Source organism: Epinephelus moara, chromosome 11 (genome assembly GCF_006386435.1).
Source record: "Epinephelus moara isolate mb chromosome 11, YSFRI_EMoa_1.0, whole genome shotgun sequence".
Lineage (NCBI taxonomy): Eukaryota > Metazoa > Chordata > Actinopteri > Perciformes > Serranidae > Epinephelus > Epinephelus moara.
Window position 1 is genome coordinate 15,479,275 of NC_065516.1, and position 27,317 is coordinate 15,506,591.

Sequence of the window (27,317 nt, forward strand, 5' to 3'; positions counted from 1 at the left end):
AGACAACTCTGTCCCCCATTTGTACCTCTTATTAAGAACGGCGAGGTGGAGTAACGGTGTAATATTTGTGCCTTGAACAGCTAGTTTAAAAGGGGCTTTAGGTTCACATATGTTATGCTTGTGGCAGCTAATGTAACCCTGAGCTGTTAGCCTCAAAAGGAGATGAGTAGTGGCTGCAGAGGTCTGGTGAGCTCACCTCTTTGTGACCTCACAACCCTGGATTTTCTTGATGCAACATATGGAGTCATACTCTCTAAGACGTGTAAACTTTGATGCATAAAATTCATGGTGTTCCCCTGGATAGGTGTCTCTTTACACAGTTAGAGGTGCCTTAACTTGTGTTGAACTTTTACAAACTGTTATCCACTGTAACATATAGACTAATGTTTTTTTTTGGTGTTTGAATTTCCAGGCAATCCAGAATCCAAACGATGAGGCGTTACAGGAGCAGGCGTGGGCGGCTGTGGTTCCCTTAGTGGGGAAGCTGAAGAAGTTCTATCAGTTCTCCCAGAGATTAGGTACGTTTCTGTCTGTCCAATGTCTACAGGAACCTTCATTATGGAGGCCAGGAAGAGTTACATGAGTGATTCTCAGACTCAGATTCACTGTCTCAAGTGGGACAAGCTCAGGTGTCCTGTAAGATTTCTGTGACACGGGCACTGCAAAATCCCAATGTGCAATCATTTCAGCTGTCAACAGTTTCAGTGCAGTTTATCATTTTAGCGCCAGACGTGATACCATGAAGGACGAAAGCAGACGACCTTCATGTAAAAGGTCTTTTAAAGTGGTACTACATAGACACAACCTCCATATATGACCTTAATTGTTTGCATGTGCATCTGCATTATTGACTGCTGAGCTGCAAAAGTCAACAGACATGCAACACACACACACGCACACACACACACAGACAATATGCACCCCAGACTTATATAAACATGCTTTGAAAACCCCCACAGCCGTGCATTTCTCAACATGCTGCTTGCGTTGCGTTGTGCACTGACCTCTGTGTGGGATGGGGCTATAGGTTGTTTAATTAGCATGGATACATGGGGGAAGGGGGAGCAAGCTTACTGCTCCCTGATCTTCTTATGACCCCGAGGCTGAAGGGGGTGGGCTGTGGAGCCCGCCATGCCTTGACGTCCTCAACCCCGTAATCCCAGTTGCGGTCGAGAAGGTAGTCAATGGGAGCAGTGGGCGGCAGAAGCCCGGCGATGGCTGTTATGTAACGAAGTAGGCCACCTCCCAGCCTCGGCTGCTGCTCTATTTCACTGCCTTGACTTTAGGCTTCAGGGGCTGTGATGGCCTCTGCAGCCGGCTGTCCTGCCTGATATGCATGAAGCTGAAAGTCCTTTACTACAGGCTGGTGGATCTAAAGAGCACCACTACCAAGGATGAGCGATATTATGGAGGGGAGATTATGCAAGTAGCTTTGCATTTGAAGTGAGGGGACAGATTTCTCCCGCTCCAGCTAATAGTTCTGGCAGTGACACACACATTTTGACTTGAATTTAACATTGCTGATAGAACTTTGTGTATTTTATAGCTTCAAAACTACCTAAAATCCAAGATTTTATCCTCCTATTGCTTGTTTTGTCTGTCAAAATAGTCAGTATTGATTTTACAGCAAAATAAAATGGAAAACAACTTCAAAAGTGTCACATTTGAGAAGCTGGAACCTGTAAATGTTTCCCTTTTATGCCTGATAAACTACTAGTTCATGCTCTGACACCAAAACTTGACTTAATTGCAACATTTCTGACAGTAAAAATACAAATTTTCTACCTACAGACCTTCTTAGAATCAATGTGATGTCTTCATATTGCCTATTTTGTCCAACCAACAGTGAACTGACTTGCGTGAATAATCAGTTATGTAAATACATTAGTTGTTTAATTTTGTAGAGCTGAAAAGCTTGGTCAGTTAATTAGCTTTGCATATGAAATGAAGGGATATTAAGTATTTCTTCTTCTCAATTTACTGCATGTAAACTTGACTTAAATTTAGCATTGCTGAAAGAACAATATAAATATCCAAGCTACAAAACTACCCAGATTTCAAGGTGACATCTTCATATTGCTTGATCTGTCAGTCGCTACAGTCAGTCATCTTCATTTCTTATTTTTTCTGACAAAAATATTCACTTTACAGCAAAATAAAACTGAGTATAGCAGAAAAATTGTCAGTTCTGCAAGTGCAGTAGTTGTTTGTTTTATATGTTTTTAGAAGAGAATAGAAAAAACCTTTGTTGTCTGCTAGCGTGGAAATTTGTCTTCAGCCCATTTAACTCTGATAACTCAGTCATAATAAAAACAGACATGCAGTTAGTGAAACAAACATATAGACAAGGTCATTATAAACACTTAACACATTACATCAGTTCGTGTGAGTGTCTGTCTGTGGTTTATGACTCATGGTTTATAGCTGAAAAAGCCTAGTCGGTTAATTAGCTTTGCGTTTGAAATTAAGTGACAGATTTGATCAGTTAAGATATATTTATGTTGCTGTTCTTTCAGACGAACAATCCAAATCCTGAAAATATTCACTTTACACCAATATAAAGCAGCAAAATTCTCACATTTGAGAGGCTGAAATCTGTAAATATTTGACATTTTTGCTTGATGAATGAAAGTAAGTTATGCAAGGGACAGTTTTCTCCTGCTCCAGCTATTAGTTCTAGCATTGACACCCAAATTTAACATTGTTGTCAGGACAATATACATCTTTAGCTACAGACCGATAACTGGTTATCATAATTACAGGTTTTTACTGTTCCCAAGAGAAACAGATCTGATTCAGTGTCAGCTGGGTCTGTCAGACATTGTTGACCAGACTAAAGTCCCGCCATGCTCTGACCCTCCCCTCTCGGCGAGTAAAGCGCCTACGTGCCCGCATTCTGCTCGCCTGCTCTGCCGTGACCTGATGAGATCAGACATCTCCCCCCCTGCCCTGCCCTCCACCGACTTCCCGACATACTAGAGTGGCTCATTTCTGAAGGCCTGAAAGCAGCTCCATCTTAACTTCTGTTTTGACTGGGACGTAGAGGAGGGGGGTAAAAAAAAAAACTGCACCACTAAGGCCATTTTTAATCAGCCGCTTCGCTGCAAACGCTGGCCCAAGCAGATGGGAGTCATTACTGAACGGCAAACGTGCTCAATTTACTGCACTGCCAGCGCTGTGTCCGTCTCCTGAAAGTCCCCCTACGATCATCTTAAGTGGTCCACTGTCTGAATCTGCCCTTCTCTTGGTCATGTTGACATCGTCATGTGTAATCAACAAGAATTATAAAGTACACTTTGAATAAATCTATCTAAAGCGCTCATTTGGTTCCACGCAGCCTCATTGCATCAGATGTGGAGCTCGTCTGGGTTATGTCATTATTGAAGCCTCTCCTCAGCGTCTAGACTGAATTCTGAACACTGTCTGCATCTATTAATAAAAATTCCCTCTGGGCTTTAAAGGTTTTCTATGTTTTCTCTTTTTTTAAACCGTGTTTGAACAAGACATGTTTGCCTAATAAAATTACTTGTGTGGAAGTTGTTCATCGCACTTCACTTAATCTTTTCCTCATTTCCCTGCCGGTGCTTCTCGTGCATGCTTAATTATGGGTCTGTGGGTATGCTATGTCAAGGCATGGCACAGGCTTTGTATTTACTTACTGTCAAAACAATGAGTGTAATCCTGCTTGAATGAAATCCCGTTCCCCACCCCCCCCATTTCATGCCAATGAGATAATTAGTCCCATGTCTCATCTGCATCTGAGCAGGAAAGCCTCTCGGCCCCCCCAAAACCCTCCCTCTGCCCCCCCTCAGACTGGCACTGGCACACCACCGCTGCCCCATTATCTGTCTCTGTCCTAATCAGGATGCTTCAGCTGGCTGACACAGTACGCTGTTCACATATCTCACTGTGTTATGATCCACTTTAAGAGCTGTACTTTGGCCTCATCCAGCATACATGTAGAAGAAGGGTACCTCCTCTCATGCTTTTCATTCGTCTCTACAACAGTTTTTGGAGGGAGTTTTTTCCTTCTGAATTTATGGTGTCACAAGTTGACCTTAAATGTATATGGATACACAGCAAATCTGATTCGTAAAGATAAGATTAACTGGTGTGATGCACCATAAGTCGAACACACTGACTACAATATTGACAGATGCATTTAACATGCAGTCCCTCAAGGATTTCACAGGCTTATTTGGGGGGAACTGTTGCAGCGTGAAATTCCTGATTTATGGCTTTTCTAAAATACTGCACTACTTTTTTTGTGATGAAACTGTGAGACCAAGTGAAAATTGAAAAAATTGTAAAAAAAAAAAAATTTTTGTATGTGTGTATAATTTATTTAAAAAAAAAATCAAAGGCAGCTTGTTCCAGTGAGAATAAAACCCCACAGCTTGTGATTTATATTACACTAACGTTTCCAGTTAGCACACATACTTAATCTAACTCACTTTGAATCTTTCAGCTTGTGCAATAGATTTGGATGCTTCTCTGTCATGATAAAATCATCATCTGTTGTCAACGCATTTCAATCATTCAGCGCATGTTTTTTGCGGTAGAAAAGTGTCGACTTTCATTTGTGTTTCACCATAAAGTTGTACATGGTGCAAAACAGTGTACCCTTGCTTTCATGCAGCACATCAGCACATTGTGATGCACAGTTTTTAGCAGTAATTTTTGTGTGTAAATGTGAGACATTTGTGTGGCACATGTGTGTGTGTGTCTAAACAACAAGGAAGTGAGTTTGATATTATGCGGGGGACTGCTATGATTGGCAAACTCACAGCAAACAACGACGATTGGTCTGATTTGTGAAAAAGTTGCAGTGATTGGACAAAATTCCAAGGTCGCATAGAATTCATGGGGATTGGTTGTGATAGTGATATCCTGTAGGGGCTGCATTTTATACCTATTTATTATGAATTTGTGCTGCAATGGATCACTTTTATTATCAATTAATTAGTCAGTTATTCTTCTAATGAACCGATTATCATTTAAGCCTTCAGACAGCTCCTGGCAGAGCCCCCGGAGCTGTCTCTAATTTGCTTGTTTTGTCCAATAAACTGCAACCATTCAGTTTACGATAATATAAAACGGAGGGAAGCTACAAAGTTCTCACATCTGAGAAGCTGCAACCAGCAGATGTTTGACATGATGACTTAAAGTATTTGTCATTTAGGTTGTTGATTAATTTTTATAAAGCTGAAACGACTCTTTCATTTATAATAGTAGGCCCTCTTTGTTTTTGGGTTGTTGTTTGGACAAAAAAAGACATTTGAAGACATCACCTTGGGCTGTATTTCATTATTTTTTGACATCTCACAGTCTAAGAATCAGTCAGTTAATTGAGTAAATAATCTGCTGATTAATTGATGCCCGACAATATTTTTCAATTGATTTACTGACTGTTATGCATATTACATCTTAATATTCATCACTTATTTGTGCTATATGCAGTACTTCTTCACTCTTTTGACCTTTGCATCTCTGCATGTCGAGCTGATACTTCAGCTGCTCACTGGGTGCTTGAATGACAAAAACCTGAGTGTGAAACATTATTCAGCAGCACTCACTGACGACCTGAAAGACTTAACACACATCAGCTGCTGTCTCAAGGTTCAACACCTTCATCAGGGTCATGAATAAAAGCTCAGACCATATATATTTTACACAAAAAGGCTGATGTTTCTGTGGCCGCCCTCTGACAGTGCTGCAGCTCTAACACCCTTATCTCTTGTTTTTCCTCACAGAGGCGGCGCTGCACAGCCTCCTGCGAGCTCTGACCAGCGAGACTTACGACGACCCCACTCAGCACCTGGAGCGGGAGCAGGCGCTGGCCAAGCAGTTCGCCGAGATCCTGCACTTCACACTGCGCTTTGATGAGCTTAAAGTACGACCCGTCTCTTTTCTCCAACGTATCCTGAGTGTCAGTTTCTGCTTTTTAAAGCCCTGAACTCACCTTTTACATGTTGATATAAACTCTGCACTTTTCTCCTGTGATACAAGCCAGACATCTGAGTTGCCCTACAAGCTGCTGATGCCCCTGAATTGATTTTTCACTCTGTGCAATTTCAAACTGCAGCCAGTGAGCGCGTGATTAGCATTTAATTAGAATCCTGATACTGCTTGGCTGTTTATAATACAGTGGATGTCAGTGAAATGGCTAATAAGGGTTACAGCAGGGAGAGGAGGTCTGCAAATTGTTGTCGTTCTGAGTGGAGTTCTGCATAATGTGGCAGGTTTTTATAAATGATAAACTTCAAGAACTTGAATTAAAACACAAATTGCTTGTCGGCAACCATAAAACACCAGGAATCAAGCACGGGTGTCGGTCGAATGCCCATTGTCAACATAATTGTGTGAGCACTCATCTGGGTAGACAGTGAGTGAACTGGTTCCCCTTCACCCCTCGCTCCGCAGATACAAAAAAACTTAACAAAAAAAACACACCCCGACACCCCGAGGCGATTTGCTGCGACGTCCCAATTAGTGCCCACTACCCAGGCTGGCAAGATAAAAACATGAAGGTGGGGGGGGGCAAGGTGGCATGCCAGGCCTATTCATCAATCTTTCACACCCATACACGAGCTTCTGACCTAGTTAAAGTGTCTGTGCGGCGTGCAGCCCCTCCCTGGCGGAGCAGCCTGTCTCTCCTGGTGCACACAGTGGACACAGACTGAGCACCAGTCCATTGTAGCGGGATTAGCATGCTGCCAGTGCAGCTTTGACTGTGACAGGCTCATACAGGAATGAGGATAATTAACCACATGATGAGCTCTCACTGGTGGTGACGTTTGAAAGAAGCTCTCTGGTTGGCCGGCTTCTATTTGAGGGGTCAGTTTGGCTTCACGGTGAAACCAGATGATTTATATTTTTGTAGGAATCAAATAAATAAACAGACTCCTGTGGCTCTTATCTTTAGCCTGCACTTGTTCTCTGCCTAATGAGACCTTTCATACTTTTTTGTCAGCTCTATAATTGTTGACCCTCTTGTCACAAACTATACTGATGCAAAGCCTGACTGTAATGGCAAAACAACCAAATAGTTCCTGACGGGATGGCGGAGACGTGGATGTAAAAGGGGGATGAGTGTCAGAGGATTCAAATCCAGTTCACCAAATAAAACTGTAATTGTATCCATGTTCTTTTCATGTCGTTTCCCCCCAAAGCTATGTTTCTGCCTTGTTGGCTAAAACATTGTGTCATGACGATGGCGCGTTTGAACCAGAGCTGAATGTCCTGCTGCGGGCGGTGCCACCTACAGACATGCAGAGAAACTCTCTTTATGTCTCTTTTTAGATGCATTTCTATTGTCTTTTTTTGCAGATGACAAATCCTGCCATTCAGAATGACTTCAGCTACTATAGGAGAACCCTGAGCCGAATGCGGATCAACAACGTACCGGTGAGAACATTGCGTCCCTCTACTCTCTGGGTGGTGAATCTGCTGTAGTTAAAGAAAACTTTTTTTAAAGCAGATACAATTGATGTTTTTATATTAACAATGGGTCACATGGCAACTTGTAAGTGAAAGGAGTTTCTTGTGGTGATAAAGCATGGATGCAGGATTATAATCATTGATGCATTCAGGTGTCCATCACTTTAATGTTGCAGCTGGAAAAGGTGGAAATTACTTCATAAACTGCTGGGTATCTTAACCTATAATAATTCCTTATTTGATTTATATTTTGTATTAATAATCTAGATCTGTAAAGTAACTTAAGATGTCAAATAAATGTAGCAGAATAAAAAGTAAGTTAAGTACAAGTATCTCAAAATTGTTCTTAGGTAAACAATGCAGGAATTGTCAGTTTGCCGTTTAGGCAGTGCTGTTTTGTGGCACTTTCCATAGCTACCTCCTGGACGCTTGCTGCTTACAGTTTGACACCCGCTTACTAACTTCTTCTAAAGTCCCGACCTCACCGGCACGATGTACTCAGGAACATCCTGTACAGAGCAAAATAGGAAGAAAATATCGGCAGATGGCAGAGTCTCTGCAGATAAATACACCACCATGCACTTCTAGTGGGTCATAAGTGGGTCATACTGAGAGAGAATAGTTTTGTATGAGTCCATATATTGTTTTTCGGAAAATCCTGCATAGTAAACCTTTAAGTCCAGTACTTAATATACTTAAAGTTCACCACTGACCAATGCAAACAAGGGTAGCATGTATGTCAGCTATCATTAGATTCAGCAGATATGTCTGATGAGATTATTTTATTTAAAAAAAAGTAAATTTTGGTTTTGTATTCCTTTAATGTTTCCATGACGCTGGTCCTGATCAAATACCAAAAATATGCGTCATCATGATTCATCTGTGCTCAGACCTGATGCTGATTAAAGCCATCAGTTCTCATTATAATCCCGGCTCAGTTCAGACTCCCATCAGTTAGAAAGGCAGGGGTGATGGCTGAAGTTTTCAGACTGTTAGAGCTGCCGGGAGTCAGGATGAGTGTGGCAGGAAGCGTCTCGCAACATGAAGTCGGAGCCCCACGGGGAGTTTCAAGGAGTTTGAAGCACAGAGTGTCGGGCAGCGGTGCGTGGCGGCAGAAACTGATCCCCAATCAGTAGCATGGCCCCAAACCCTCTAGAGATGAAACGCTTAAGTACAGGTCATGTGGAGTCTGTACAGCAGATCACACCCAAGACAATAAAACCCTTTTAAAAATAGCGGTGCGTTTAAGATTTGTGCATTTGAATTAAGATTTTGATTGCTCTACATGGATGCAGGATGACATCACCACAGCTGGCCAATTAATCAGTCCATATGACTTCATGTTTACAGCTCTACAAGATCTGATCTAAAATGACACATTTTTCAGTGTGGACCAAATTAACGACCTCCCGCAGTACCTTAAAGGGACAGTTCACGTAAAAAATACCTATTTCTCCTCTTACCTGCAGTGCTCTTTCTCACTCTAGATTGTTTTTGAGATGCTGAGTGTCGGAGATATCGGCCATAGAGATGTCTGTCTTCTCTGGAATATAATTGAGTTTCTTTTGGTGCTCTGAGCACCACAAGCCGAGTGCCATCTAGTTGTATTATACTGGAGAGAAGAGAGAGAGCTCTACGGCCAATATCTCCAACACTCAGCAACTCATCCCAACACAATCTAGACTGATAAACAGCACTACAGATGAAATATGTATTTTTCATTTTAGGGTGAACTGTCCCTTTAAGTTGATATATTGTTTGTGGTTAAAGTGCCAAACAATGGACCCAATGCTATTAGAGTGTTGGATGTTTCCTGTATTGATTGCAGACAATAGCTTTCACAGGAAATTCAAGGACACATCCACTCCCCTATATCATGCATGCTACACTTCACCAGATGCATCTTTATTCAGCAGCTTCAAGGACATTTAAAAGATACTTTTAATGCGGGAATGGTGAGATTCCAGCGTCCCTGTGTGCGCAGAACAAACTGCTCTTAGTTTCGACCGTCTGACAGGAGGTCTTATTCTCCAAACCAGAATGTGCCATTAGGCAAATGGGCCCAGACAAGTTGTCGTTAGGACCTGTCACTGCTGAGAGATGCTCAGGCTGCTGTCCTCTCACACAACTGCAGCAGCAGACGCATTTTAGTCACCACTCAGACAACTGAATCATTCAGACATCTGAGATGAAACACATCTGTCCCCGCGGTAACAAAGTCTTTGAGCTCATATGTCATCATTTGTTAAAACATGAATTGGTTTGAAATTTTTGGGAGATTATTCATATTCTGTCAGTGTTCTCAAAAAAAAAAAAAAAAAAAGAAGGCAGGAAACGATCTTATTATTTAAATATGCAGACAAATTTAGAACAGGCTGTTCAAGAGACACCTTGTTCTTTGTTAGCCGCCAGGTGTTTTCAATGTCTCGTTCAGTCTGAGACTATAAAGCAGCAGGATGTGTTAGTCAGCTGGGGAACCAGGAGGAGCAGCAGGGCTCGGTGATGGGGTTCATATCAGTGTTCCTCAGTTATGACTTTATTTAATTAAATTCCTTTTTATGTGCAGTCTATTGGAGCTGCACGACAACGACGAGCGTGACGCCAAACAAAACTTCTAATATTTCCAGATAAAATGTTATATTTCATGCTTTCTTTAAGAGGTTCAGATGGAATTAGCTGATTATATATTTTAATAACAGGATTGTCATTTCACAGTGAAGAGTAGTCTACAGCTGCAGCATTACTAGATATACTAATGTCAACATATTAATCCACACAGACTAAATAAATGTCAGTACATTGTCCATAACAAAAACTAGACACATTAACAAGACATCGAGGTGGCTTGACTCAGTTTCCCTCTAAACAGAGCCTTGAACCTGTCCACAAAAGGTGTGAGACGCTGATCCAGATGTTCATTTTGTCAGCTGCATTACGAACACTCAGGTTTAGCTCTGGACTCCATTTCTCCTTGGTTCTCTCTTGTCGTTTCAACTTTCCTTTTCTTTGCAAACTTTGATAACATCTCGCTGCTAACATTAGCGTCACAAGATGGTCTTTTCTTAAAACTGTGCTGTCTATGCAGTAGAAGAACTTTTGCAATAGGTGCCACATGACCAGAGAAAACAGAGAAAAGGGGCTGTGGTATTTGCTTTTGCTCAAGAGGTGGAAAATCTACAGTTACCAGAATGCACTGCGCCACACTGGACCATTAGACGCAATGCAAGCTTGTCCGTTTTGACGCAGTAACATGATCTCAGCTCATATATAATCAGCACTGCATAGTTTTACAGTTTAATCTCAGTTGGTCTGTGTTTGAGAGAGAGAGGAGCAGCTCTCTGTCTCGATACGCTTCTATAATCTTTGTGTCCGTGGTGGCGGCGAGTATACAAAAAAAAAAGAGGAAATGCAATCTGTAGTTCAAGCAACAGCCAGCAAAACAAGTCGTCCCATAGGGAGATCTTGGCGCTGGTAAGATCATTAATACATACTACCCACATTGCTATGATACAGAGGAAATTGGCAAAGTATCCCTTTAGAATGTGGATACAGTAACACATGCAGTGCTCAACCAGAGGAAGATATATTCCTATGTAATATGTGAAGTGTTATGTGGGAAGGTCTGCATTGATTTTGAGTTCAGTCCAGATTTTGGGAGACTATACTAGCTTTCTATTTGTTGTGAACATGCAAGCTGTATTTGTAAAGGTCATGGTGTTCAGTTTCACAATGGGCACATAGAGCTACAGTGGGCAGAGGAAATCCGTAAATGAACCAATAGATAAAATCAGTGGTGTTTTCTTCATGTATGCTCCTCACAGAGCCTCTGTAAACTATTTTTGACCATTCAGGATAGTAGTTATTTTGGGAGAGAAAGTTTGCTGCGGCAGTCGTCCCTTCAGCTCATCAGGGTGGATGTTTCAATGACTGTGTATGTGGGATAAAGAGTCCTCATGAGCTCCAGGATCTGTTTGGTGGCAGAGCCTGAACTTTGACCTGAAGAGATGCAAGAAAAAAAAAGGAATTTCACAATAAAATGTATTTTTTTTTTTTTTTAAATGATTGTCAGGCGGAGGGTGAAAATGAAGTCAACAATGAACTGGCCAATCGGATATCTCTGTTCTACGCCGATGCCACGCCCATGCTGAAAACATTAAGCGACGGCACGACGAAATTTGTATCAGAGGTGAGAGTGACGGGAGAAAGCAGTGAGCACTTTGAGCACCTATGAAGTAGCATCCTCTCATTAGCTTTTCTGCTTATATATTAATTTATTTATTTACAGAACAAGAACCTGCCCATCGAGAATACAACAGACTGCTTAAGCACAATGGCGAGTGTGTGTAAAGTCATGTTGGAAACACCGTAAGTGACTTCCTGCAGTATTAAAAGCTCCTTCAGTTCTTGTTCTTTGTGTTCATGCATCTTATAATGGCGTCCTGTCTTTTCAGGGAGTACCGCAGCCGGTTCACCAGTGAGGAGACGGTGTCATTCTGCCTCCGGGTGATGGTCGGTGTCATTATCCTGTATGACTACGTTCATCCTGTAGGAGCTTTCGCAAAGTCGTCCAAAATTGATGTGAGTACAGCCATGTTCAGTAGGGTGGGGAGAAAATGTTTTTTGTTTTTTTTTCATTATTCTGTTTTACAATTTTTAGTTGACTTTTTAATGCCTGGATTGATATAATTCAAATGCAGAGGTTGAAATAAGTTGCTGCTCTTATTGTGGTAGTCTATGAGTAAGGTGACCGTTTCAAGAAAAACAAAGCTGAAGCAAGGAATCAGAAAATTATGGACGGTCCGAGGAGTAGAGCTTTAACTCTCCCCTGAGCCTGACTGGGCCCCGACGCAAGCTGCGCTTTGATTTCTCATTTTTTTCCTTGGGCTTGAGTCTCTCCAATTCTCACCAATTCTCACCAATTAACCGTTTCTTCTTTTTTATTTTCGGAAATGGGCAGATCTTGTTGATAAATTGCAGACGTTTTAGTTGATCGAATTAAGACAAGAAGAGACGAGAGGGTAAGAGACAGAGTGTGCGCAAGAGATAAGGATGAAAACTAAGAGAAAAATACATGACATAACACAACATGACATCATTTTTACAGTAAAAGTTTGGCTTCTTAATTGGGCATGAGAGTAAAACTCCTGCCTTAGGTTGGGCTCAGGTCGAGCTTGGACAGAAACTGCGTGGGTTCATGTGGGGTCAGGCCAGACTTTTTGTGCCAGATTAGAGCTCTACTGAGGAGACAGACCCTCAGCTGCTCAACTAACAACTCAAATTCAGCCAGCCTAGTGCCGGATCACCAAACCTTCTGTTGCTGCAGTTACACAGATTAGACCCAACTGGCTGTGAACCCCAGTGCTTGGGTTTCCCCCGGCTGGATTCAAGTTGCTACAGCTGCTATTGAAGCTCTGTTTATGGTTGATTGTTGCAATTCACATCAAATAGGCACCCGAGAAGAGTGATAGTATCAATCGGAAGCTACGCATATTGTCCCAGCATTAATGTTCAGAGTTGGAAGAAGTATTCACATCCTCTCTTAAGTAAGAGCACTAATACCACATTGTAAAAATACTCCACTACAAGTATAAGTCCTGCATTCAAAAACCTTACAACCTTCTCCATGTAGTGGAGCAGAAGTACAAACCTGCATAAAATGAAAATACTCAAGGAAAATAGAAGTACCTTGTACTTGACCGGCCACCTTCCCTCCACTGTCCCTCTTCACAGCTCTCTATATGAAGCTAACAATGTGTTTCCTGTCCACAGATGAAAGGCTGCATCAAAGTCCTCAAAGATCAGCCTCCGAACAGCGTAGAAGGCCTTCTCAACGCTCTCAGGTAAGCTTATGTTGAAATCAAATTGAGTTTTCCCCCCACAGCCCAGCATGTAATGTGATTGTAGCCACAGTCATGGCTTTGACTGAAAGGGAGAAGGCTGCTCATGCTGTGAGCTGAATGATCCTGGTGCCTGTTCATGAGCAGCAGTCAGGCCTCAGTGACTCACTCTCTCCACAGTCCAGCAGGGACTCGGTCAGCTGTGAGCCCTCTGTGCCAGATCTGGGCTGGGTGTCGAAGACTCTCCAGAAAGGCCGATTACATCTGACACCTCTGCCCCCTTACAGCCTCCCAAATTTTTAGCTGCCTCGCCTCGCTTACAGCTGCTCGAGATGATGGGGGACATTTCTGTGGCGACCTAACATCTGTATCTCTCTTTCTGTGTATCGGAGCCCGAGGCACGTCGACACTACACGGTCGCATGAAGTCATTCGCGTGCACAAGTCGCCAGATTTTCATTCAGTGGTTTCATCTCTGATCTGACAGAAGATGACAAAATATTGTAGATATAAGCAGCGGTGGAAACTGAGTAGATTTGTTCAAGTACTGTGCTTGAATTATACCATTTTATGCTCCTTCATACTTTTACTCCACCACATTTTAAAGTGGGATATTGTACTGCACTGCAGCTATAAATACATGGTTATAGATTTTACCAGTGGTGTCCAACCTGTTTGGCTTGTCCAAAAGAAAGTGTCTAGTTAAGACCCCTTTTTACATGTATTTATTTATTTATTATTTTATTTGACAGGGACAATACAAGTAGGCATTGTTAACATTTACATAAAATGCAAATGATGCAATGTGCATAGGACTTGAAGCTGTGGCTCATTTGCAGACCTCGTCCCTTGTTAGGCTTTTGAGGAATAAAACACACAACACAGCACTCTATTACAGGCATAGAGACTAACAATAGAGCAAACAGAGACAAACAACCACTACAAACAGTAGCTGAAACAACTTCCATCAGTGTCTTCACAAAGTTCCCAACACAAAGTTTGTGTTGACATCTACCCAATTTTTATGCCTCCACACTGGTGGCCAGAGGCAGTATGTTTTGGGGTCGTCTGTCTCGTTTTCATGGGTGCAATACCTCAGGAGCGCACTGAGGGAATTTCTTCAGATTTGGCAAAAGGTCTGCTTTGACTCACCAATGAATGGATCAGATTTTAGTGGTCAAAGTTTAAGGTCACTGTGACCTCATAAAACATGTTTTTGGCCATAACTTAAAAATATGTGAGCTAATCCTTACAAAATTTCACACAAATGTCTCACAGGATAAAATAATGAAGTGATGACATTTTGTATCCAATAGGTCAAAGGTCAGCTTCACTGTGACATCATAATGTTCTGCAAAAACAATTTTCAAATTGGTGACACTAATCTTTGGTGTCCACCTTGAAACTGTGCTGATTGTTTATATCTTCTGTACTGCCAGTTTAAAGATGTGCGTTAGGTATCCATGTTTTAGAATTTGTAGCTTCTTTACAGCAGCATCCATATTTGAGGCATTGTCTGCTGTCATGGCTTCATATGAGTCTGGACACACATGAATGTAAACTGCTACTTTACTTGTGGAGGCATACAACCACGATTAATCCTAGTATTTTTTCAAACAAAAAATGTTAAGTACAATAGGATGCACATAAAATCTGAGGAGGCAGATATAAAATGCAGAGGCCTTGAAAGAAGGTGGAACACAAACAAGCAAAACATCTTTAGAGTCTCTGAATTCTCTTGTTGCATTAACAGTTTCAGTGCAGGATTTCATTTCTTTATAAATATGGGTCTACCATCTCACACAATTCCAGGTGTTGTATGTTGGAGGTTCAGGTTTCAACCATGTAATTGTGATATGTTATAGAGCAGCCCCCCAAGAGTACTTAAGAATAGATAATATCCCTCTCCTCAAAGCCTTCAGGACTTGCTGTGCTGTGATTTTACTTCAGTGAATGATCTCTACACCTCCTCCTGCAGGTACACAACTAAGCATCTAAATGATGAATCAACCAACAAGACTATCAAGAGCATGCTGCAGTAGGACTGAGCTGCTACAACTGCTTGCCTCACACCCTGCTGGGGGGAGACGCCACTCTCCTGACTGATGTCGGTGCACAGAATGTTTTCTTTTTTGTTTTTTGTTGCTTTTTTTATTTTATAACAGAAAAAGAGCTACAGCTCCGCCCTCTTTTATAATGCAAAATGCTACTGCCATTATGAACGTCTTTTTCTGTGCCAAAAAGATGTTGCTGAGATGTAATGTTTTCGATATAAAGGCCATGCGACAGTGGCAGCTAATGAAAGCATTGTGGACCCTCTGGTGTTTTTAAACCTTGTTTTTCCCTCTATAAGGGACGGGAGTGCTTTGACTTGAAAATTTAAAAGAGAGAGATATATAGAGAAGTATATATTATTTTTGTTTGATTCGTTATTTAATATTACATCCTCTGCATGATGAAATGATGTCTTTTCCTTCTATTTAAAAAAACTAATGGTTCAGTTTAATTTGTCTGCTCTGTTGTGCATTATGTTGTTGAAATGGTACTTGTCGAAATGAGATTTAAGAGTACTGTTTTTATATTTTTTATAGGTTTTAATTTGTGCATATGTCTTTTTTTCATAGTTGTGTTGTATTTTTCATTTGAAAACTTTAAACTGTGATGTGTGCAAAATCAAATTAAAGTTGGGAGTCTGTACTGTAAATGGACAGTATGCTGTGGCTGGAGGAATTAAAAGGAGAACTCTTGTTTTCTACAATCCGCCTTGTCAGGTTTGATCTCTTATCTCGCATCATCGTCTCCAGATGGGGAAGGGTTTTCTTTTTTTTTTTTTTCCTTCTTTTTTCTTTTGCAAAGGTTTGGGTTTTCAGAGAAATTCACCTTCTCACGCTCAACCACTGAACAGACAGTGAGGAAGAACCTCGTAGATCTCACAGCCTGATTAAATACACACAGTGACACACACACTGAGGCAGTTTAGTTTCTTCGAAATGAGCTCAGCTACAAGAAATAGTTTTAGCATTTTAGCATCATTAAGCCAAAGGTTGTGGTTTTTGGGCCTGCAACTTCTGTTTTCTTTGACTCTCGCAGCTCTAAGAGCATTGTATTTGCTGCAGCAGGCAGCAGGTTCTTATACCTCCCCACAGACGACAGCCATGGCAGGAGGCGTCATGTTTTCAGGTTGTCCACTGTCAATCTGTCCATTTTTGTGAATGCAAGATCTCAAGAACACCTCAAGGGAATTTCTTCGAATTTGGCACAAATTTTCACTCGGACTCAACAATTAACTGATTGGATTTCAGTGGTCAAGGTCAGTGTGACCTTGCATCTGTCTCATTCTTGTGGACGCAATATCTCAAGAACACCTCAAGGGAATTTCTTTAGATTTGACACAAATGTCATTGTCAATTGTACTGATAAGAATTTTGTGGTCAAAAGTCAAGGTCAGTGTGACCTTACAAAACATGTTTTTGATCCTGACCCAAGAATGCATGCTAAATATGACAAAACATGACAAAAGTGTCTAATAGGATAAAATAATGAAGTGATGACATTATATATCCCAAAGGTCAACTTCACTGTGACATCATAATTTTCTGCAAAAAAACACTTTTCTGGCCATTACTCAGCGCCATGTCTTAGGTACAGAAGGGACGACATTTGGTCAGACACTGAATTGGTGACATTCATTCTGGGTGTCCACCTTGAAACTGTATAGATCTACTCTGCAGCTGGGGGAAAGATGTGCATGAAGCATCCATGTTTTATTTCAAACTGTAAGAGAAACTAGACTAGTGTGCAGAGTAATACAACCGCAGGGTGGTAATTCTAGTTTTTTAGAGAAAAAAACAACTATACACTACCTGCACAACACCAAACGGCAGACAGACACATTTAGCAGCTAGCTGGAGAACACAGTGGAGCATTTAGTTGCCAAAGAGCCAGATGTTTCCCTGAGCAGTTGGTGGAGACCAAAAACAGAGCTAAAAGAGAGAACGTTGGACTAATAGTCATCAGGTGGACACAAACACAACTCCAAGGGAATGTCAATGTCGCTGGGTGACTGCTGGATGTATAGATAAGTAATGTTTGCTAATTTGTAAACTTAGGTGTTTATGTCAATTTGACATTCACAACTTGTTTCCACTGCCCTCAAGTGGCCAAAAAGTTAAAAAAAATAGTGCTGTGGATCAATTGAAATACTTCCATTAGTACACTTCAATCAGTCAATCAGTCAGTAGCTTTATTTGTTCCCATTAGGGCAGTTGGTTGTGCAGCAGTGGGATGCCAACATTTTGCATACACAAAACTCAGGGCACACAATAGAACACTAAGACCAGTGGTGTAAGGTAGTTAACACGTTACTAGTTAAAAGGCGCACACACACACCACTGGCAACTGTTCATAAAAAAAAGCCAACGGAATCTAATTTAGGGAGTTTTGCTAGTTGTAGATGAGCTCAGCTTGTCGGTCTTGACAAGTTAAAGTTAAATAAAGTACTGTTATAATCAAGTTAAATAAATGATTGCTATGATGAAGTTACATGAAAATAAATGTGCCTAAACTAGCTACCAGATATCGTCTTGTCACATGATCAAATAAAGACTTGACATTAGACAACATTAACATACATGTCACCCAACAGTCATCATTGCATACCTGTATATGACAAAAATGTCAAAATTATTCATTTAACTAAATCGTTTTTTAAATATATACAGTTTATTCAGAGTTTTATTTTATGTAGAATAAGCATTTAATTTAGTTTTAGATTGCTACTGACTATTTTACCCCAAAAGAAAAGAAAAGAAAATCATGAAGGAGAAGGGTTTGCATTTTTGAAGGCATATAGCCTATAGCAAATAGCACCATGTTTAATTTAATGTGAGTGCCCCATTGAACACAGGTGTAGTTCTGAGGTGGCAGTCTGAATCATTTGCAAGCCCATAAAACATAAATACACAATAAAATATTAAGTCATTTAAATGGATTAGAAAATCCCAATAAGTTAAAGATAACCAACCAGGGGCGTCGGTGGCTTAGTGGATAGAGCAGGCGCCCCATGTACAAGGCTGTTGCCGCAGCGGCCCAGGTTCAACTCCAGGCTGTGGCCCTTTGCTGCATGTCATCTTTAAAAAAAAAAAAAAAAAAAGAGAAAGATAACAAACCAACAAGTTAAACCATTTGGAAGTAACTACCTTTTCCTCTTAGAGTTTAGGGCGGAAATGGTTGAGGAGTATTAGAGTCTGTTGGTTCCACGTTGTACGCTGTGTACCCTATGCACTTGGTGTAGTGTGTGAATTTCGAGAGGGTTGTCTTGTCTCAAATAGAATACGGCTACTGTGCACTTACCAAAAAAGATGATTGCAATATTTGACCACCTCTTCTTCTTCTTCTTCTTCTTTTGAATTTTAAAATATCTGCCAGTTTGTTTGCTTGTTCACTGAATCAACCGCAGTCATTGTAGCTTCCTCTTCCACCAGTCTCTTGCTTTCCACTTCGTAGCCAAGATGGTGACCATTGAGGCTGAGGAGTGTCCAGTGTCCACACTTTGTGACCGTTATGAATACACCATCCAGGTACTCAGTAGTGTTAATCGTCTAGATCAGTGTGCTTTTGTGTGCTCTTTTGTATAACAATATAGACTTATGATTTTGTATGGTATAAACACTGAGAGTGTTGATAACTGAGCTGTACTATAGAGGTGCTGGTAGTTGTAATGCTTTTTACCTCCTCACAGAGCTGAGCTAGCTGTTTCCACTTGTTTACAGTCTGTATACCAATCAAAGCTATCCAGCTGCCAGCTGTAGCTCCGTATTTACTGCACAAACATGAAAGTGGTATTAATTAACAAGATAGGATTGATTAGTTCCAGTCTCATGAAAGATAACCTATTAGAGAAAACAGGAAATGTTTTGTTTCTCTCTCAGATAAAGAAAAATAACCATTTGAGCCTTTGTCACGGTTACATATTCACTAAATGTGCTTCTACATTTGAGCTCTTTTTGCCTTTTGTGAGTGCTTCATGTCGACTGTGTTTAATGGCTCATTAAGAAATATAGTTTTATGATGTCAGTGACGAGTGATCATCTCCCTTTCATAGAAAAAAAAGCTTTTCTGAATCCATTATTTCGTCTTTACATATTAAAGCTTTTCACCTTTTACTCTCAGTGAGAAAAAAACAGTAACATCCTTTCAGTTCATTTCAGTCCACTAACCTTTCCTTCTTTTTTTTTTTCCCGGTTATGTGTCAGAGTAAGAAGGGGGCTACTCTTGGGTGGGCACTGCAGCACTATCAGCAGTGCGTTGGAGAACTTCTCAGGGTCAAAGACAGAGAGGCAGCAGAGTGTGGATGGGTGTGTCCTCTGCAGCATCACTGCACTAACAGACATGTGAAAGGAAGGAAGCGGGAGGGAGTGAAGGAGGGAGGAAATAAAGTGGTTTAATCTTGGGTGGGTTTTAAAATCCTTGAGGGAGAGAGTGGTAAAAAAAAAAAAAAAGGGAAAGTGCTTAGCTTCGGTTGCAGTTTATTTTTCAAATGAATGAATGCAGCTTAAACACGGTTGTAGAGGATGCAACACTCACAGCCAAAAAGCTGCCTGTTCGTCACCGTGACAACTTCTCAGTGGGCAGCGGTAACCTTGTTCTGATCTCCCACCGTGACCCTCGATGCAGAGGCTCTCACTCATCCTGCACCATCAGCTGCTGCAGGCGGAGACAGCAGCTCTGATAGCCAGATGAATGAACTCTTTCTCAGTGGAGGGCTGTTGCATTTAATCGAACAAGAAGTCAACCTTTCCTCTGATGAGTTTAGATCTTCCACATCAAGAAATTGTGCTGTTTGGAGGCGTGGCTGCAGCCAAAAAACCCTCTTAAAATGTGTTATGCAGATTAACAGAGGATACAAAGAGATAGATAAAAATCTGTGAATATTGTGAAGTGAATGAGGTGGAAAATAACATAAATATTTTTCTCAAGTCAAGTCAAGTCCATGTGAGGCTATTTATAGCCAGATATCACAAATCACAAATTTGCCTCAAGGTCTTCCGTCCTTAGACCCTCGACCCAACTCCCTCAAACAACATGAGGAAAAAAACTGAGAAACCTCAGGAGAAGTCCATCTTGCAGTATGGACAGATGTGCAATAGATGCCATGTGTACAGAATACATAAACATAATAAGATTGCAGTATGGATAATCAGGATGGCAAAATTATAGATTGATCTGCTGTCCTTTAATCCATGATCTGTGCCAAACTTTATTTAAAACAGCAAATGTTCTGGATTTAGATTTGACATGAGATAATAGAATTAAGGATGGTGCTTTAAATGAATACGTTTTTGGATATGTTTTCTGAGTAGGGCTGCGACTAATGATTATTTTCATTGTCAATTAACCTCATTGTCATCATTTTCTCGATTACTCAGTTTATTGTTTGGTCTGTAAAATGTCAATCAGTGTTTCAAAGCCCAAAATGATGTCCTCTAATGTCTTGTTATTCAGCATGCTGTCATAGAGGAGTAAAGTAACCAGATGATATTTACATTCACAAAGCCGTAATGTCCTTGTCTCTTAAAAAAAATAGTCAAACTGCTCAATTGATTACCAGATTAGGTGGCAATTGATTTAATAATCAACTAATCAATGAATCGTTGCAGCTCTATTTCTCAGTTAATCATGGAAAAAGAGGAGAAGAACAACATTAACTCTTCAGACGTGATTCAGACATCATCTGTTTTAACTGACACGAACTGAGGCATAAATGTAGATTTTGTTGCTATTTGTGTTTTACATTTATTATTATAGAACCATTTTTATTGTTACATATCAGCTGGGACATTACATTGTATATAGGTTTTACATATTTGTATGCAGTCAACATATTGTGCTGTAAGATGCTGAGAAGAAGGTGGACACTGTGCACATCCGCCCCTGTAAGGTGAAGGTGTTGTAAAAATGCAGAATCAGAATCAGAAATACTTTATGGATCCCTGAGGGAAAATTGTGATTCGATACAGTTGCTCTGTTGTAAAGGATAGAGAATTATAAGAAGAATAAGAGTATGAAATAGATGTAACTATCAAGCAATAACATAAAATATAATAGCAATAAAAATGTGCATTACAAATAAACATAAAATATGCATTATGCAACAGTGTTAAACAATACTACTTAAAATATCAAAAATATTAAAAGATATTAATATTAACATATCATCACTGTGCTGTGGCTGTTAGTGTGAAAATTTAACTGCAATATATACATCAATGGAATAAAACAACAATAGAATAAGAGTGAATATAACAATATGTACAGTTACATGGATAGTATGTTGAATAAACATGTACATATGAAAGCAAACATTTAATGAGGCAACATTTCGACCTTCAGGTTTTCCTATGTTGACCTTGAGTGTGTGGACTACCCGTCTTTTAACTTTAAAATTGTGGATGTGAGACATTATTTGAATGTGGTTTGTTTTTTGACTTGCTGGATGTTACACCATGCCAACGCTTCATTTTGCTTCTGAAGTTTGTATCAGCACTTAATTTGTCATCTTGGACAAGGTGCTTCTTCCGCCACTCTCATAAACAAAACCCAGATGGACTAACATTGTTGGTGACATTATGAATTTGGAGATGTCTGCAGAAAGGCCACATGATGTTAAGTGTGAGACAGCCGAGCATTTTATCCTACTTGGAGATGAAGAAGCTGAGGTGCTGATATTTTTTAAATTGTATTTTGAGGTATTATGTTCATAGAAAACAGAGAGTGGAGCGTCTCATTCAATGCACAGTCATGAACAAATGTTTTTCATGTCTGATTTATGCCAAAATGCACTGAGAGTGCCAAGCACGAAACGTGTTGCAATTAGAAGTAGCCTTTTTGTGTTTCTTTTTCCTTTTTGCACCTGTGTTGTGAGCACATTGAGCACATTTAAAATGTGATTCTGCTTTTTCTGCATTGACCCATTTGGGCGGCTGATTCCTCCACTGTTACTGTGTGTTGCTGCGCATATGAATCGTGTTGTTTTCATACTCGTTAAACTGTTCAGTGACCTCATGTTGCCCTATAAGGAAGCATCTGGATTTGTAATGTTGCTCCACTCAGGTTTTTACCTTAATTTGACGTTCATACAGATATTTTTTTTCTGTTTTCTCTTTTTACAAAACATCAAATAAATAAATAAAATATTGTCTGATTAAAATTTGCCCAGTTGTCATGGAGACAGTTCAGCTGTGTCATGTCACGAGAGGTTTGAAACCTTTAGAAACAACCTTACCCTTTAATGTGTGAAAATCTTTACTGCTCTTCTACCAACCCAATCACCAGAATACATTTTGGATTTGTATGTTTGGATTTGGAAGTTTACCATGAATATGTTACATTTGCAAGTTTCGTATGTTGAATTTGTACATTTCATATGTTGAAACTTTACATTTCAATTTTCAGTTTTAGGTTGTGACAATGTTGTGGTTTATGTAGTGTGGTTATATTTTGGCACAAAAACCACCTAGCTAGTTTTGGCTCATACCCAGTTTTGTCACCACAAGCACAGCTGGAAATGTCCCAACGTTTAGTTAAAAATGTCCATTTCTCAGCACAAACACAGTTGGAAAACTCCAGATGTTTCGTTAAAAATATCTGTATTTGTCACAACAAAAATGGCTGGAAATGTCCAGACTTTCAATAGAAAAAAAACAGGTTTGTCACCACAAACACGACTGGAATTGTCCCAGTGATTCAGCCTGTTCTTATTCCCAACTTGTCAAATACCTCTGCTTTGTCAGTGATTTTGGTGTTAGATACCGCCGCATGGGGGCACCTTTGGCGGCGGTATGATATGCACCAGGCAGCTGCTATTTCTGATGCTGATGGCCACAGCCGAACTTGACAAATACCACTGCCATGTCAGCAGATGTTAGTGATAGACACCAAAGCACCGAGACACTCTTCTTGGCAGTATGACATGCACCAAGCTAATTCTGACACAGCTGGAAACATCCATTCATCCGTTTTCAACCACTTACCCAAAGCCGGGTCGCGGGGGCAGCAGGCTGAGCAAAGTATTCCAGACATCCCTCTACCCAGCAACGCTTTCCAGCTCCTCCTGGGGGACCTTGAGGTGTTCCTAGACCAAACAAGACATGTAATTCCTCCAGTGTGTTCTGGGTCTGCCCCGGGGCCTCCTACCAGTTGGATGTACCTGGAACACCTCAGGAGGCATCTGCTGGAAACAACCATAGTGTAAAGACTGAGAAAGTCCATAGGTCCATAGGGTGGGTAGAGGAGGAAGTTGATGGGTCAAACAAACATTGCACTTTGACCCAGGAGCCTTGATGTATCAAGTGATGTGACACTATCTTAGTAAAAGCTGGACTTACTTGAAGCCAGACCATTGTTTTTCACACCTAACCATGTGCTTTTGTTACCTCAACTTAAAGAAAATAAATGTAAAAATGAAGTGTTTTACCTACGTAGTAAGTTTATTTTGAAAAAGACTATATGATCGATGATAAGATTTGTATAAAACATTCAAATGTAGCATATCCCTTTGCAGAAATCTACAGTCCCAACATTTTCTCTTGGTGACTGTGTCACTTCTGCGGGTCATTTGCCAGCAGAAGAAAATATAAATTGATCCTGGCTGTTAAACTTACAGGTATCTATAAAACCTGGCTTCATTTTAGCTTTTTTCAAGGCCAGACTCTGGACAGATCTTACGTACAGCATCAGTAGAAAACAAGGCAACCATTAATAATTTCTTGTAACCCTCCTTAACCACCGTAACTTGGGCCCCTAACAGAGGAACATAATTGAGAGGAAGTGAATTACGATGTTATTAACACCTCACAGATAACATCTCTTTCTCATGACCCCAAACGCTCATCGTGTGGCACACGATGTCACACTTAAGGCAGAAAGGAGGTGATGTTGTGTTAATATATTTTCGGGTTTGACTGGGTTTGAAGAAGTGAAAACCATTTTTGTGTTTTTCGGGGACAAATCGGCCCCTTCTTACACAACGAGGCCTTCTCTAAACACACACTGAGTTGATGTGTTGACAGTTTGGACTATTACAGTATGTGCCACAGTGATCTGGCACAACTGTCAGTTATTTCTGAGTAAAGAGTTTCTTCTTTTATTCCAGTGAAAACCCCGGCAGCCTGAGAACAACTGTGTTCTGTCCATAAACCACAAGGCCCTAACACATTGCTCATCTGTCTCTTGGGTGAGACAAGTTCACTTTTCTGAGAAAGACAACGGCTATCCTCTGAGACCACCCCGCCACCCTCTCAACCACCCCCTCACAGATGTAGACCCCCACCCCCTTAAAAAAAAATCCCACTTCCTTCTGCACGTTGCTTTAATCGGGGGAGTCTTAGTTAATCAGTCGTGTCAAAACATTAACGGCTCATTGAGGATCACGTTTCATGCCAGCAAAACTGTACCAAGAGTGCTGTAATCTCTGTCCGTTGGGCAGATAGCACTATTTGCTTGGGCAAAGCATCAGTGCTTTATCAGGAACTAAGAGTCAGTTGAAGTGTTGCCACACATCAGTGAGAGAGCAAAAGTTCCTCTAAAATACTGTCAAAAAAAGTGAATGTTTTACACCAAGAAAAATGTGCTTTTTGTTTTTGTCTGCTTTTGCTCATAAGCAACCTGTAACACTTTCAAAATAATTTCATACAGTCCATACGAAGTGACCAGACACACAGAGGAACATGCATCATTAAACTACATTTGGAATAATTAAAATAAAACAAAACAACACTTTTCTTCCCTTTTCTTTGTGCAAATTACTGTCGAAAGTGTGAATATTCTGATTATTGTGGTAGACAATTAATCAATTAGTTGTTTCACAGGAAAAATAACGTGAAACTATTTTGATAATCTATTAATTAGAGTCATCTTCAAGCAAAAATGACAAATTTTACCTTTTAACAGCTTCTCAGTGGTCAAGATTTTAAATTGTAAACCAATAATTTATTGGCTTTGTGATATAAGTTGGAAAAATATGTGTAAACTTTAAAATTTGTCTTCAAATTTTTCATCGATTAATCAATAAATGTAATAATTTCGGATCACTCAATAAATATATAACTGTTAGTTGTGTTTATACACAGGGGCGTCATAGTGGGGGGAAAACTGGGACTGAGAGAGGCCCTCAAAAAGCCTGAAATGAAAAGTTTGGTTTTGTTTGCAGTTGTTATTTTTTTTTTTTTTCTAAGTAATTAGTGCCATAACGCAATTAAAACTGGCTGAATAAATTGGTTGAAGGACTACACTTTGTATTTTAAAAAAGTGGAAGCTCTCTAACGGTCCTCTCACCCCTTAAAGGTGCAAAACGGTTTAGTCCACCTCTGAGCTACAGTTCGTTTCTTAACATGGAAATCGGGCTTTCAAAACAGAAAACAAAAGAAAAACTAAAGAAACGAAAGGGAAAGAAAGCAAACTGAGAAGAGAAGAAGGGCGGGGGCCCACAGAGGTTGCTTATGCGTCTACACTGACGCATAACCTGATAATCTTGAGTGCTCTGGAGCTTTCAGTCGTATCGCACTGTCTTCCTCAGAAGCTGGAGATATTGTTGAAATAGAAGATGTTTAAATTTCCATTTTACTGAGAAATGTAGGCACTTTTTTTTGTACACGTTGAGATTTATAAAAGTTAAGATTCAAGGTTGTTGACCTTGCAAACAAAACTTGACAGACCAGGGATGGAAATCTCGATTTAGCTGTTAGTTGGTTGGTCGGCCCACCACCTAATTCCAAAATGAACTATCCCAACAACTATTTAATGTATTTCCACAAACTTTGATACCAGCATTCATGGTACCCAGAGTATGAAGCCTCCTGACTCTGGTGATCCCCTGACCTGTCCTTTTCTACTGAAACACCTCAACATCTGCTGGATGGATTGCCATGAACTTTGGTACAGACATTTGTGTTCCCTTCAGGATGAGTTATATTCACCTTGGTGACTTTTATCACCATAATCAGGTCAAAAAATAGTTTTGCTCATAACAAAATACCTGCAAACCAGATTACACTCCAATCAGCCTCAGCTTTTCTCTGTATTTAGTACGTATTATCAAATGTTAGGTTATGTTTCAGGGATTTGAGGATTTGTGACTTTGCCCAGACTTTTGTTGGGAGGTCTGGGGGATCCGCCCTTGGCACCCTATTTTTTTTTTTTTGATAAACTGGCTTTATTCTGATGCTTTATATGCACTCTGGCGTCTTTTTTACACTCAGGGTACAAAATAAATTCCCCCTGTGAATCAGTTTATTTTCATTGTAAATTACATAATGATTGGCAGGCAACCAGACACCCTAGTGTGGGACAGATTTGGTCCGTGGGCCATATGAGTATCACTGCTGTCAAACCTACATCCTATTTTGTATCTAATTTTTCTCCTACTGTCTCCATCAGTCTGACACCATCACAGAACAAATGTGGAGGATGACTAATTTTCACTTCTGCCACATAAAAAGAAGCAAAAATTGTCAGACGTTACTTACGTTATGTATCATAGGTAGGCCAACAGAAGAACATCTTCTCAATTATATAGGATCTCCTCAGGAAATAGCATAGGTTCAAGGCTTTTTAGAAAACATTTGGGGATGGAGCCCCTGAGGCCACCCCTCCGCTCCACTCCTGGTCTTGTCTAATAATCAGTATTGATATCTAACAGGATGTTCAGTCTTATTAGTGCCACAGCGAGAAAATGGAGTGACTTCATAGAGTTCACTGTTTCCAGGATGTTGAACTGATTTGATTTATCCCCAGTCTGACCCACAGTACACTGACAGTTGCAGTAAGTTTAGTATTGCGTGCAGATGCGTGATGATGATACTGTGCTCATGTTTCACACCTTCACAAGATGCTGTGTGAGTGTAAGAAGCACCTTAAGTCGTTGTCTTTTCCTTGTTGACAGAAGAAACCATGTTCTACATGTTGAACATCACACCAGTCATTCACACATGGAAAAACAGCCTGTCTGGATGGAGGGGCACGCAACAGAGATTTAGGCTAAAGA

At 40.4% G+C, this 27,317-nt stretch overlaps 1 protein-coding gene across 1 annotated transcript in view; it reads left to right on the forward strand.

Annotated features, from left to right (window-relative positions):
• Positions 1 to 16,034, forward strand: part of fam49bb (family with sequence similarity 49 member Bb) — a 45,164-nt gene extending 29,130 nt beyond the window's left edge. Inside the window, exons 5-12 of the mRNA XM_050056561.1 lie at positions 413 to 518; positions 5,754 to 5,893; positions 7,330 to 7,407; positions 11,510 to 11,626; positions 11,726 to 11,805; positions 11,892 to 12,018; positions 13,210 to 13,280; positions 15,255 to 16,034. Of these exons, the coding sequence (XP_049912518.1) occupies positions 413 to 518; positions 5,754 to 5,893; positions 7,330 to 7,407; positions 11,510 to 11,626; positions 11,726 to 11,805; positions 11,892 to 12,018; positions 13,210 to 13,280; positions 15,255 to 15,318 (783 nt within the window). The 3' untranslated portion in view covers positions 15,319 to 16,034. The remainder of the gene's footprint in view (positions 1 to 412; positions 519 to 5,753; positions 5,894 to 7,329; positions 7,408 to 11,509; positions 11,627 to 11,725; positions 11,806 to 11,891; positions 12,019 to 13,209; positions 13,281 to 15,254) is intronic.
• Positions 16,035 to 27,317: the final 11,283 nt, after the last annotated feature.